Source organism: Dipodomys spectabilis, unplaced genomic scaffold (genome assembly GCF_019054845.1).
Source record: "Dipodomys spectabilis isolate Male_0828 unplaced genomic scaffold, ASM1905484v1 ptg000210l, whole genome shotgun sequence".
Lineage (NCBI taxonomy): Eukaryota > Metazoa > Chordata > Mammalia > Rodentia > Heteromyidae > Dipodomys > Dipodomys spectabilis.
Window position 1 is genome coordinate 2,253,450 of NW_024870887.1, and position 12,490 is coordinate 2,265,939.

At 41.2% G+C, this 12,490-nt stretch overlaps 1 protein-coding gene across 3 annotated transcripts in view; it reads right to left on the reverse strand.

Annotated features, from left to right (window-relative positions):
- The window catches only part of Dtnb (dystrobrevin beta), a 199,708-nt gene that overhangs the window by 158,731 nt on the left and 28,487 nt on the right, over positions 1 to 12,490 (reverse strand). For all 3 annotated transcript variants that reach the window (XM_042696649.1, XM_042696651.1, XM_042696652.1), the window contains exons 3-4: positions 12,204 to 12,284; positions 9,240 to 9,453 (exon numbers count right to left, since the gene is read on the reverse strand). In XM_042696649.1, coding sequence (XP_042552583.1) covers positions 9,240 to 9,453; positions 12,204 to 12,284 — 295 coding nt within the window. The remainder of the gene's footprint in view (positions 1 to 9,239; positions 9,454 to 12,203; positions 12,285 to 12,490) is intronic.

The following is a 12,490-nucleotide window of genomic DNA, read 5'->3' on the forward strand; positions in this document are numbered from 1 at the left end:
ATATCCGAATGGTCCTGGGCAGAAGAAAGATTTCCAGACTTGCTAAAAAGTTCTTCATGCTATTTTAATATGCATCCAGAGCTGAGAACCACCAACACAGATCTTTGAATGAACACTAAGGCTCCCAGGGTTATATAGAGGCCTACTGAGACTCAACCATTAGAAGAAAGGATGCTCCTATCTCCCAAGAAATGGAGAAATTTAGGAGCTACATCAGACATTCCTATGATTCAGGAAAATAGAAGCTCTCCTCTGCCAGTATGCTCTCTCAGTATGCTGTAAGTATCACATGCTTAACTGCAGTGGCAATGGGAAACCCAAGAAGGAAAAAAAAACATGTAAGCAAGTTGAAAAAGTTGTGAATGCTGGTAAAAGAAGTGATTAAATAGCTGGGTGCTAGTGGCTCATGCCTGTAATCCTAGCTACTCAGGAGGATCTGCAATCTGAGGATAGCAGTTCAAAGCCAGTCTGGACAGGAAAAGTCCATGAGACTCTTATCTCCAATTAACTACCAGAAAACTAGAAGTCACACTGTGGCTCAAGTGGTAGAACACTAACCTTGAACTGAAGCACTCAAAGACAGCGTTCCAGGCCCAGAGTGCCAGCCCCAATACCGACCTCCCCCCCCAAAAAAAAGATGATCAAATATTTGAGATTAAAGATCATAATAGATGTGAGGGAGATGAACTTACAGACCAGAAATGCTGAGTCCTCAGGTTTAATTATCTTTAAGTTATGTAACTGTACATCCCAAGGATGGGATCTAAACTTAAGACTTTAATTGTGAGCCAATTTTCTACACTTATTCTGTATGCCATCATTTACAATTGTGGATACATAGTTTCTATCAAAAGGCCTATTCACATACTTCAAAAGGAAAGCAGGAAAACAAGTAAAAATATATGTAAAATCAAACAGTCAGGCGCCAGTGACTCACACCTATAATCTTAGGCTACTTGGGAGGCTGAGATATGAAGTCGCAGATCAACAAAAGCCAGCCTGGGCAGAAAAGTCAAAGACCAATCTCCAGTACACTACTCAGAAAAGTCCAGAAGTGGCACTGTAGCTCAAGTGGTTGAGTGCTAGCCTTGAGCACAAAGAGGCTCAGGGACAGGGCCCAAGCCAGAGTTTAAGTCCAAGGACTGTCAAAAAAAAAAAAAAAATTAAAGATGCATATAAAAAGATAGCTATTTTAATATCTAAATATAAGAACCAACAAAATAGGTAAAGGGGTATTCTTAAAATCCTACTTCCTCAGATCATATGATTTTTTTTCACTTCTCCCTCTCTATTTCCCCCATAAGCCAAAATTCAGCACTGATTTCTTTGCTGTAGATGCTTTTCTTGGCACTGAAACTCCTGTCTACTTTAAGCTTACTGCAGCTTGCTATACGGTTAACTGGCCCCAAACATAGCACGAGAAATTTGTTTATTCACTTTTCTAATGTTTCTTTAGAGTTCCACCATTCTTGCTTAGGGACACACACACACACACACACACACACACACACACACACACACACACACACACACACACACACACACACACACACTGCAGTAAACTTATCTGTTACCCCACAATTTGATTCGTTCATCTTGGAAAATTTCATTCTTGGCCCATCCCACCAAACATTTGAAATTATCTGATATATATTGGTCAAGTGACACAGTCAAGGCAGATCCAATGTCACAAATATGCACATTTTATTACTTCCAAAGTCAAGTACAAGTTCCTACCAGAATCGATTTTCTTCAAGCAAGATTTAGAAAATGTTGTTTACTTAACCTGGATTCATCAAAAATAATATAACTCACTTAAAAATCTGGCCTTTCACCAGGCACCGGCGGCCCATGCCTGTAATTCTACCTACTCAGGAGGTTGAGATCGAGGATCCACAGTTCAAATCCAGCCCAGGCAAGAAAGTCATGAGACTCCTTTTTTTTTTTGGTTGGCCGTGGGGCTTGAACTCTGGGCTTGGGCGCTGTCCCTGCGCTCTTCAGCTCAAGGAGAGCGCTCTACCACTTGAGCAACAGTGCCACTTCCGGTTTTCTAGTGGTTTATTGGAGATAAGAGTCTCAAGGACTTTCCTGCTCAGGCTGGCTTTGAACTGAGATCCTGATATCTCAGCCTCCTGAGTAGCTAGGATTATAGGCGTGAGCCACTGGCACCAGCTATGAGACTCTTATCTCCAATTAATCACCAGAAAACTGGAAGTGGTGCTGTGGCTCAAGTGGTAGAGTGCTGGCCTTGAGCTGAAGAACTCAGGAACAGCACCCAGGCCCAGAGTTCAAGCCACACAAACCACCAAAAAAAAAAAAAAAAGGAACACAATGGGCCAGGCATCTGTGGCTCATGCCTGTAATCCTAGCTCTTCAGAATACTGAGAGCTGAGGACTATGTTTCAAAGCCAGCCAGGGCAGGAGTACATAAAACTCTTATCTCCAATTAACCACCAAAAAGGCTGAAAGTGGAGTCATAGCTCAAATGACTAACTAGTCTTGAGTACAAAAATCTCAGGGACAGCCCCAGGCCAACGTCAAACCCCAAGACCTGTACCAAAAAGAAAAAAAGGATGAGGAGAAAAGCAGGAGGAAATGAAGGTGGTAACACTGTTCATAAAAAGTCCTCATTACCTTATATAACTATAACCCTTCTGTACATCACCCTTACAATAAATTTTTTTAAAAAGTAACACAATGACCAGTGAATATTAACTCCTTTCTAAAGATGCTAAATGAAAGGATGAACCAGGTAGTATTTGTTGAGAATAATGGAGGAAATAAACTTGCTTTTTGAACCCCACTCACAGAAGCCCTGCAGGGTGCACAATTCCCCACAAGGAGCAAGACTACTCCCCATGATTCATATCCACAGACCTATCATTTCACAGACTGACAATAAACTATGCACATGACTGCTAAAGACAGTCCTTGTGAAAATACCTTTCTTAGCTCCACGCCAAACTAAGCAGACAGTGAGTCACTGTGAATAGACACTGTTCTAATAGACACAGGTACCTGTGCCCTCTGACAGGGAAGAACTCATTTCAACAGAATGAAGTCTCATATTCTGCCTATCTTTTGCTATTCAAACTAATTTAATCTACACAACTTTTCTTGTCTATCCCAGACCACATAGGTTTGATATTCTGCAAGCAGAGATATAGTCCAAGTGGCAGAGTGCCAGCCTTGAGCTGAAAAAGCCAAGCAAAATCTTAAGGTTCTGAGTTCAGGTCCCAGTGCACGCATGCACACATGCTCGCTCACTCTCGTTCTCTCTCTCTCTCTCTCTCTCTCTCTCTCTCTCTCTCTCACACACACACACACACACACACACACACAAAGTTTGTGATTCAAATAAATACAAGACTATGGGTGACATTTTTCACTTAAGACAACAAGCTGTTTCTACAGCATTAGCAAACAATTGTAGAGGTTGCCAGCCATAAATGAATACTTCAGTGAAAATAGAGTTCCACTTTAGAAACATTCTTACCAGAACAATTACCACATATTGCTACCAGGAATAAGAGTATTTCTCTTTGGAGGGGAGGGGTAGGGGAGGGGAGGGGAGGGGAGAGGAGGGGAGAGGAGGGGAGGGAGGGGAGGGGAGGGGGAGGAGGAGAAGGAGGAGGAGAAGGAGGAGAAGGAGGAGAAGAGAAGAGAAGAGAAGAGAAGAGAAGAGAAGAGAAGAGAAGAGAAGAGAAGAGAAGAGAAGAGAAGAGAGAAAGCAAGAAAGAAAGAGAGAGAGAAAGCAAGAAAGGAGGGAGGGAGGGAGGGAGGGAGGCAGGGAGGCAGGGAGGTAGGGAGGCAGGGAGGCAGGGAAGGATTCAAATATAAAGCACAGTCTCTACTCTCATAGACTTCCAGTCTTATTTGTAGACTTCAAAAGCAGTTTAGAGCATCCTACGACTGGAAGATAAAATAACAACACAGACAAGATCTGTAGGTCATCAAAGGGTTGAAAATGGTTCTGATGATAAGAGAGCTGACAGTAATACAGATAAAAAAGGGGAACCTTGAGAGAGATCAAAGATTTGAACTAAAGAGAAAAAAAGAGACTGGGTAAGCGCAGGCAGCAGGGTAGGGCTGGGGTTAGGGGAAAGGGAAATGCAGAGGGAGAAATGGGCACATCATACTGGGAAAACAGGGAAGGGTCTAGAGGGGCTTACTTAGAGGTAGGTGTGACAGAGGTTAAGGACTGGCATAGTCAGGGCCACTGAGAAGAAGCTTAATTGACAAACCTTTGAAGGTTTCTGTAGCAGGAAGTTACATGATGAGAGGAGTGACTTAATCAGACTACAGTGGAGTTAAGAAGTTTCTCTAGACTCCTACTGACCTCAATGGCTTGGGGGGGTGAGGAGGGAAGAGTCAAAAAATGACCAACAGACTGGAAAAATTATTTCTTTTTTCATTTCTTAAGGACAACAACAAAAAAAAAAATCTTGCCAGGCTCCAGTAGCTTTCACCTCTAAATCCTAACTACTCAGGAGGCTGAGACTTAAAAATATTACAGTTCAAAGCCAGCCCAGGCAGGAAAGTCCATGTAATACTTTTATTTCCAATTAACTACCTGAAAGCCAGAAGTAGAGCTACGGCTCAAGTGGTAGAACAATACCCTTGACCCTTGAGCAAAAAAAGCTCAGAGACAGCACCCAGGTCCTGAGTTCAAGTCCCAGTATTGGTACAAAATAATGAAAGAAAATATTAATCCTAATATTTGAAGTATTTAACAAAATGTTCTCTGATTTTCAAAAACAAAATTCTGATGACCAGATCCTCTTTTCTGTCCATTTTAAAATTTCTAGAAAGCTAGACAAGTTCCTATCATATACAGATTTCAAGGCTAATAAAGACATGACAGTGTATTTTGGCATTGATGTCAAAGTTTTAAAGATACAGACTGAAAATCACCACACCTATCCTTGAGGTCCACACTCGTTACCGTCAGTTTGCTCATCTGGTTCTTTAGTGTGCTTATCGACTCATTTGCCTTCATCTGACTGTGCAGCTGATTCTCTTTGTCTCTTTTTTTGGTATGTTTTCTCTACACACACCCCAGGACATCTGTGCAACTTCTGCTCCTAGATCTGGATCTGGTCTCTCTGTTCTCCCTCCCGCCAGTTTTTCCCTCCTCCTCCTTCATTCTGTAGCCATATGCTATAGTCTGGATGGGGGCAGGGTAGGGAGGGTGGTGGGGGGTTTTTTGTTTGTTTTTGTTTTCTTTTTTGTCAGTTGTGGGGCTTGAACTCTGGGCTTGGGCTCTGTCCCTGCGCTCTTCAGCTTAAGGCAAGAGCTCTACCCCTTGAGCCACAGCCCCACTTTTGGTTTTCTAGTGGTTTTTATTGGAGATAAGAGTCTCATGGACTTTCCTGCCCAGGCTGGCTTTGAATCGTGATCCTCATATCTCAGCCTCCTGAGTAGCTAGGATTATAGGCGTGAGCCACGAGTACTAGCCTGGTATTTTGTTTTTTGTTGGTCCTGGGGCTTGAACTCAGGGCCTGTGTGCTGTCCCTGAGCTTCTTTTGTTCAGGCCTAGCACTCCCACTTGAGCCACAATGCCACTGCCAGCTTTTTTCTGAGTTTATTGGAGACAAGAGTCCCACAGACATTCCTGCCCAGGCTGGCTTGGAACCATGATTCTCAGATCTGGCTACTCAGATCCTGAGTAGCTAGGATTACAAGTATGAACTACCAGCACCCAGCTTGGCCTGGGCGTTTTTGTACCTTCAGAATTTTTATGTTAGATCATAACCTCAAGGTAATGGGATGAAGAATCCTTATGAATAAGAACAGTACTTTTATAAGAGAGGCCTCAGAGACCCCTTGCCCCTCTTACCAAGTGTTGTCTATGAGCCAAATAGGCCAGACACGCATTCACTTTATGCTATTTTATTACAGAAGCCCAAAAGGACTAAGGCACTACAGTAACTTATTTGATATGATTACTGAATATAAGGTTTTTTTGAATATAAGTTTTTAATTCCTGCATATGTTTTATTTTTTTATTTTATTTTTTTGGGGGGGTCTGGTCGTGGGGCCTGAACTCTGGGCCTGGGTGCTGTCCCTCAGCTCTTCAGCTCAAGGCTAGCACTCTACCACTTGAGTCATAGCGCCACTTCCGGCTTTTTCTTTTTGCTTATGTGGTGCTGAGGAATGGAACCCAGGTCCTCATGCATGCAAGGCAAGCACTCTACCACTGAGCCACCTTCCCAGCCCCCTGCTTATGTTTTAGTAACATCATTTTTATTTCTGACTTTAACAAATGCTTCTCTTTTTTTTTTTTCCTTTTTTGGAAGCACTAGGGATTTAAGTCAGGGCCTCATGCTTGCAATGCAGTCAAACTGCTACTTGAATTATACCTCCAGTCCCTTTTTGCAATGAGTATTTTCACATTTCATTTTATGCCTGGGCTGCAATCATCCTACTGTTCTTCCCCATATCACTGGAGATGACAGGCATGCACTTTTATGATCAGACACTGACTAATATGGAGTCTTCTTATGCATTTCTTTTTTTTTGTCCAGTCCTGGAACTTGAACTCAAGGCCTAGGCACTATCCCTGAGCTTATTTTGTTGCTCAAGGCTAGCACTCTACCACTTGAGTCAGAGCTCCACTTACAGCTTTTTTTTTTCAGGGCAAGGGGGGGTTAGTTTATTGGAGATAAGAGTCTCATGAACTCTCCTGCCCAGGCTGACTTCAAACTGTGATCCTCAGATTTCAGCCTCCTGAGTAGCTAGGATCTTAGGCTTGAGCCACTGGCATCCGGCTGATGCATTTCTTTCTGCTCCAACCATGATCCCATGATGTCTACCTCCCAAATAGCTAAGATTAGAGATTTGAGGTACCATCCCAGCTAATAATTGCTTCTTGAATTAATCTGAATTGTGTGAAGCCTGACTGACTCCATGGATCAGTACCAAGATTAGGTGCTCCTTGCCACAAAATAGTAACTTTTGCTAACTTTTTGGATTTAAAGAGTCATTTCTTAATTAGCATAAAATTAACCTATGGCTTCATTAACCTAATTTAAAAATGGCAGTAAACTTCTGGGATTTACATGTCTTGTATACTCTCATAATAAAAATTCAATTTTTTTCTTGATTGTGCTGAGGTCTGAACTTAACCTAATATTTAATAGGCAGGTGCTCTACCAGTTGAGCCATGCCTCAGCCCTTTTTGTTGTAATTTCTCAGATATGTCTCATGTTTTTTTGTTGTTGTTGTTGGTCATGGGGCTTGAACTCTGGGCCTGAGCACTGTCCCTGTGTTCTTCAGCTCAAGGTGAGTGCTCTACCGCTTGAGCCACAGGGCCACTTCCGGTTTTCTAGTGATTTATTGGAGATAAGAGATTCATGGACTTTCCTGCCAGGGCTGGCTTTGACCCGAGATCCTCAGATCTCAGCCTCCTGAGTAGCTAGGATTACAGGCGTGAGCCACCAGTGTCCGGCTTGTCTCATGCTTTTTGACTAGACTGGCCTAAGATCCCAATCTTCTACCCAGGTCTTCCATATAGCTTAGATTACAGGCTTGTACCAACATTCCAAGTTGTCTCACAAACCTTTTCCAGAAGCTGGCCTCAAACCATGATCCTCCCAATCTCTGCCTCCTGTAGGCATGTATCACCATGATCAGCCATAAAAGTTCAAATTTCTTTAGCGAATTTTCCATTAAATGGACATAATATCCAATTTAATAATATCTTATAAACAAGTCATGAATTACAACTTTGCCTTGACATAGTTAGAGGGATTAAATATTTTTATTTTGGGGGGGGGGGGGGGAGGGGTCGACTGTGAGGCTTAAACTCAGGGCCTGAGTACTGTCCCTGAGCTCTTTTGCTCAAACCTAGCATTGTACTATCACTTTGAGCCACAGCTCTACTTCTGGTTTTTGAGTGGTTAATTACTGTGGCTAAAAGTCTCACAGGAACTTTTCTGCCCCAACTGGCTTCCAACCACACTCTTCAGATGTTAGCCTTCTAAGTAGCTAGGAGTACAGACATGAGGTACTGGCGCCCAACTGATTTTTATTATTTTTAAGTAGTTGTACAGAGGAACTGACATTCAACAAAGAAGTTTACAAAAACAGTGAGTCTTAATGAATGTCACCCTTTGAACATTCTCATCCATCCCTTGAACACAGCTACAGTTTTGTCACTAATTTGCACACTTGTCACTAGTATACGATATAACTAATAGCATTTTACAAGTGTATGAAGTCATACATATTTTTTTCTTCTCTGCAGAGAGAAAAGCAGAGAAATTAATCCATTCAGACCAAATGGCCAACCAAATAGAAGGAATTAGAAATGAACTCATTATCCTCAAGGTTTTTATCCTTTTTGGGTTCCCCTGATTTTATTTTTTTTTACTATACTAACGTATGACTACAAATATAGTATTTGTATTTCCATTTTGTAGAGTATTTGATTTCCATTTTGACTTGAGGTACATTTAAACAGTTCTTTTCTTGTTGTAAGGTTCTTCATTAAAAGATTTTAAGAGTGCTGGGGATGTGGCTTAGTGGTAGAGTGTTTGCCTAGCATGCATGAAGCCCTGGGTTCATGCATGGAAGTGGCGCTGTGGCTCAAGTGATAGAGTGCTAGCCTTGAGCAAAAGCAGCTCAGGGACAGTGCCCCGGTCCTGAGTTCAAGCCCCAGGACTGGAAAAAAAGATTTTAAGAAAGGTTCCTTGAGGATGAGTGGAGGAGAAACTGGGAGAGGGAGGGAAGGAGTAACAATGTCCATAAAGAAATGTACTCTTTACCTGAGTTATGTAACTATAACCCTTCTAGAAATCACCTTTAAAATAACAATAGAAAAAAATCTAATTTAAAAAAAGAGAGGTTCCTAAATATTCTTAAAGAGAAAACAAATGCTGCAGTCCAAAGGTCTACATAGCTTTGATGCTATACAATAGTGAAAGGTTAGCCTTAAAGTCATCTAGAAAGCTTATAATGAAAAGCTTAGATGAAATCCACTGGAAAGAGAACAGCTTTAGTGAGTTCCTATAACTTAACCAAGCATTATGTCTCAGGAGCTGTGATTATTCAGAATGTCACAGAGCTTAAATGTGTGACACACCCACAACAGTCACTACTGACCAGTCTTTGAAAAGGACTCAAACTGAGAAATCTGTTTTAGCACTGGCTCTAGGTTACTACCTAAGCAGAGCGTATGAGAGATAGTGATGAGAGATGGGTATTCTGAACATGAAGTGAACATGTGTGGTACTGGCCTGTCATACGCAGCAATCATGAAGTTGAGGAGGAGACTGATGGACTGCTCCACGCTGATTTGGTGAGTAGAAGGAAGGCGCTTGTTCAACTGATAGTAGATGGAGGAGATGACAGTTTCGAGGCGGGACACACTGATCTCAGTGGTATGGTCCAGTGTATTAAGGCCATTGTCTCGGAAGGCTTCAATCATGTTCCAGATATCAACAAGATGAACTATGGCATAAAGAAAATAAGCCATCTTAAAGTTTAAGCCAGCTTAAAGTATGGCACACAACTGAACACCTAAATTTACCAATGGGTAAATAAGTTTAAAGTAAAGAAAGGCCTTGACTAGCACTTACCAGGCCTTGGGTTCAATCTTTAGCACTGTAAAATGGATGAATAGACAGACAGACAGATAGACAGACAGACAGACAGCTGGGTGTGGTAGATCACATTTTTAATTTTAAACAAATAAAGTAATGCTCACTGGAACAGTGACCAACAACTAAAAATTTAGAACAACGCATTTTTTGCTTTATATTACTAATACCACTAGCATAGTTCAGGCTCCCAGCCACTCCATACATAGACCACTGTCTCCCAAAAACTAGGAGAAGTTTATAAACAAGGGTTGCCCTAACAATGATTTTCAAACATTTTGGCCACAACCCACAGAAATATATTGAAATCATCACACACACACACACACACACACACACACACACACACACACACACACACATACTTGACTACATTTGTATACATATATGTACATGCATGTGTTACACACATGTATATGTGTGCACATATGTAGCTAAAATGAAGTTCCACAAAAACACTTTTGTTAACCACATAGGCTCCATTTTGGTACTTTCTCCTCTTGTGTTACATGCTTTAAATTATGGCTACAGCCTACCTAAATGGTTTTATGAAATATTAATGGATCATAATGCATAATTTGAAAAATAATGCTTTAGGAAATCATGAGAAAGACATAACTTCAACCTAGAGTGACATGATAATCTCTTTGGAGAGAAATTTAAGGTAGAAAACTTTAAGACTTAAAAGCCTAACAGGAGTTATCAGATGTAAAAGTATGCTCACATCACTTGTTTACAATAAATATCAAAACTAAGTCTCAAAGTAAAGTTTTTCAATTCTGTGTTTGCATGCATGTGCTTATAAACAGTACTGAGACTTGAACTAAGGGCCTTGGGACTATTCCTAAGCTTTTTCCGCTCAAGGCTGGTACTGCTCCATCACCTGAGGCAAAGTTGCACTTCTGGCTTTTTTTTTTTGCCAATCATGGGCCCCAAACACAGGGACTATATGCTATTCCTGAGCTTTTTTGCTCTATCACTTGAACCTGGCTCAACTTCCAGCTTTTTTGGTGCTTAACTGAAGATAACAGTCTCATGGACTTTCCTGCCAGTACTGGCTTCAAACTGCGATCCTCTCAGATCCCAGCCTCCTGAGTAGCTAGAATTACAGGTGTGAGCCAGTGGCACCCAGCCACTTTGGGCTTTTTGATGGTTAATTGAAGATAAAAGCTCACAGACTTTCCTTCCTGGGCTGGCTTTGAACCACAATCCTTAGAATTCATTATCCTGAGCAGATAAGATTACAAGTTAAGCCACCAGTGCCCAGTGGCACTTGTTCAATTCCTAAGACAATGTTTTTTCCATAATTTAAAATGGTTTTTCACGATTACATACACACTTGAAGAAAGAACAGTATTTGTGTCATAAGCCAGGTTAATCTCCATGGAAGTTAAAAAAAGGAAGATTACAAATACACAAATATATACTTTCGGGCTGGGAAGGTAGCTCAGTGGTAGAGCGCTTGCCTTGCATGCCTGAGGCCCTGGGTTCGATTCCTCAGCACCACATAAGCAAAAAGAAAAAAGCCGGAAGTGGCGCTGTGGCTCAAGTGGTAGAGCGCTAGCCTTGAGCTGAAGAGCTGAGGGACAGCGGCCAGGCCCAGAGTTCAGGCCCCATGACCAGACCCAAAAAAAAAACAAATATATACTTTATTTTTTATAATTCACATGATAGCAATTACTTATAGAAAAGGTTCTTTTAGGGCTGGGAAGGTGGCTTAGTGGTAGAGTGCATGTCTTGCATGCATAAGGCCCTGGGTTCAATTCCTCGTGCTGGCAGAAAAAGCCAGAAGTGGTGCTGTGGCTCAAGTGGTAGTGCACTAACCTTGAGCTAAAAAGCTGAGGGACAGTGCCCAGGCCCAAAGTTCATGTCCCATGACCAATCAAAAAAAAAGGTTCTTCTATATTTATACATTAAACTTAATTTTTAAAAAGTAATTTTTATTTCACTATTATCAAAAATCAACCTTTCTTTTCCTCCAGAAGTTGATAAATTATATTAACTTTGTACAAAACCTGGCTCTTGCCTCTAATCCTAGCTAATCAAAAAGCTGAGATCTGAGGATTGCGGTCCAAAGCCAGCACAGGCTTTTGTAAAGTCCATGAGATTTTATCTCCAATTAATCACCAAAAAGCTAGAAGTAGAACTTTGGCAAGTAGAACAGTAGCCATGAGCAAAAAAGCTCAGGGCCAGCATCCAGGCACTGAGTTCAAGCCCCAGAACCAGCAAGCAAACACACACACACACACACACACACGCGCGCGCACGCGCGCACGCGCGCGCACACTCCTACATTGCATTCATATTAACAAGGAGACAAAACCAATAAAAAAAAACTTTATTATGCACCTCCAAACTTGTAAACTAATTATGGTAGCATAACTTGTAGGGATCTGGAGCTTGTTAAAACCTTTTGAGTGGTACAGGACTAAAATGACAAGTTCTTCCTATTACAAAGTTTATTTTGTGATAAATACTTCAGATACTAAACTTTACTTGAAATCTAACACTATGACTAAAATATACTAAAGTATTGTGCAGTAAAATTTTGTGTTAACTTTATATAACAGCATTAATTCAAAGAAACAAGAAATTACTTACGGTTACATCGTTTTTGTACAAATCGTAATTTGCAGGCTGTTCTGTAAGTTGATAGTCGTATCACATCAAAATTCTGAGCACCTGAAGAAAGGGCAAATAAAAATATTCAACAGGATTTACCATTCAATTTCTCAATGCTAAGAAGTTTGTCTCCATTACATTACCACAATATTCAACAACCTTCCAATCAAACAAAAACAGAGGGAGGAAAAGTTATGAATTGCCTCTACTATATGCAAAATTCTGATAATGGTTTTGCCTACATTATCCCCTCTGCCAGGCTAAGG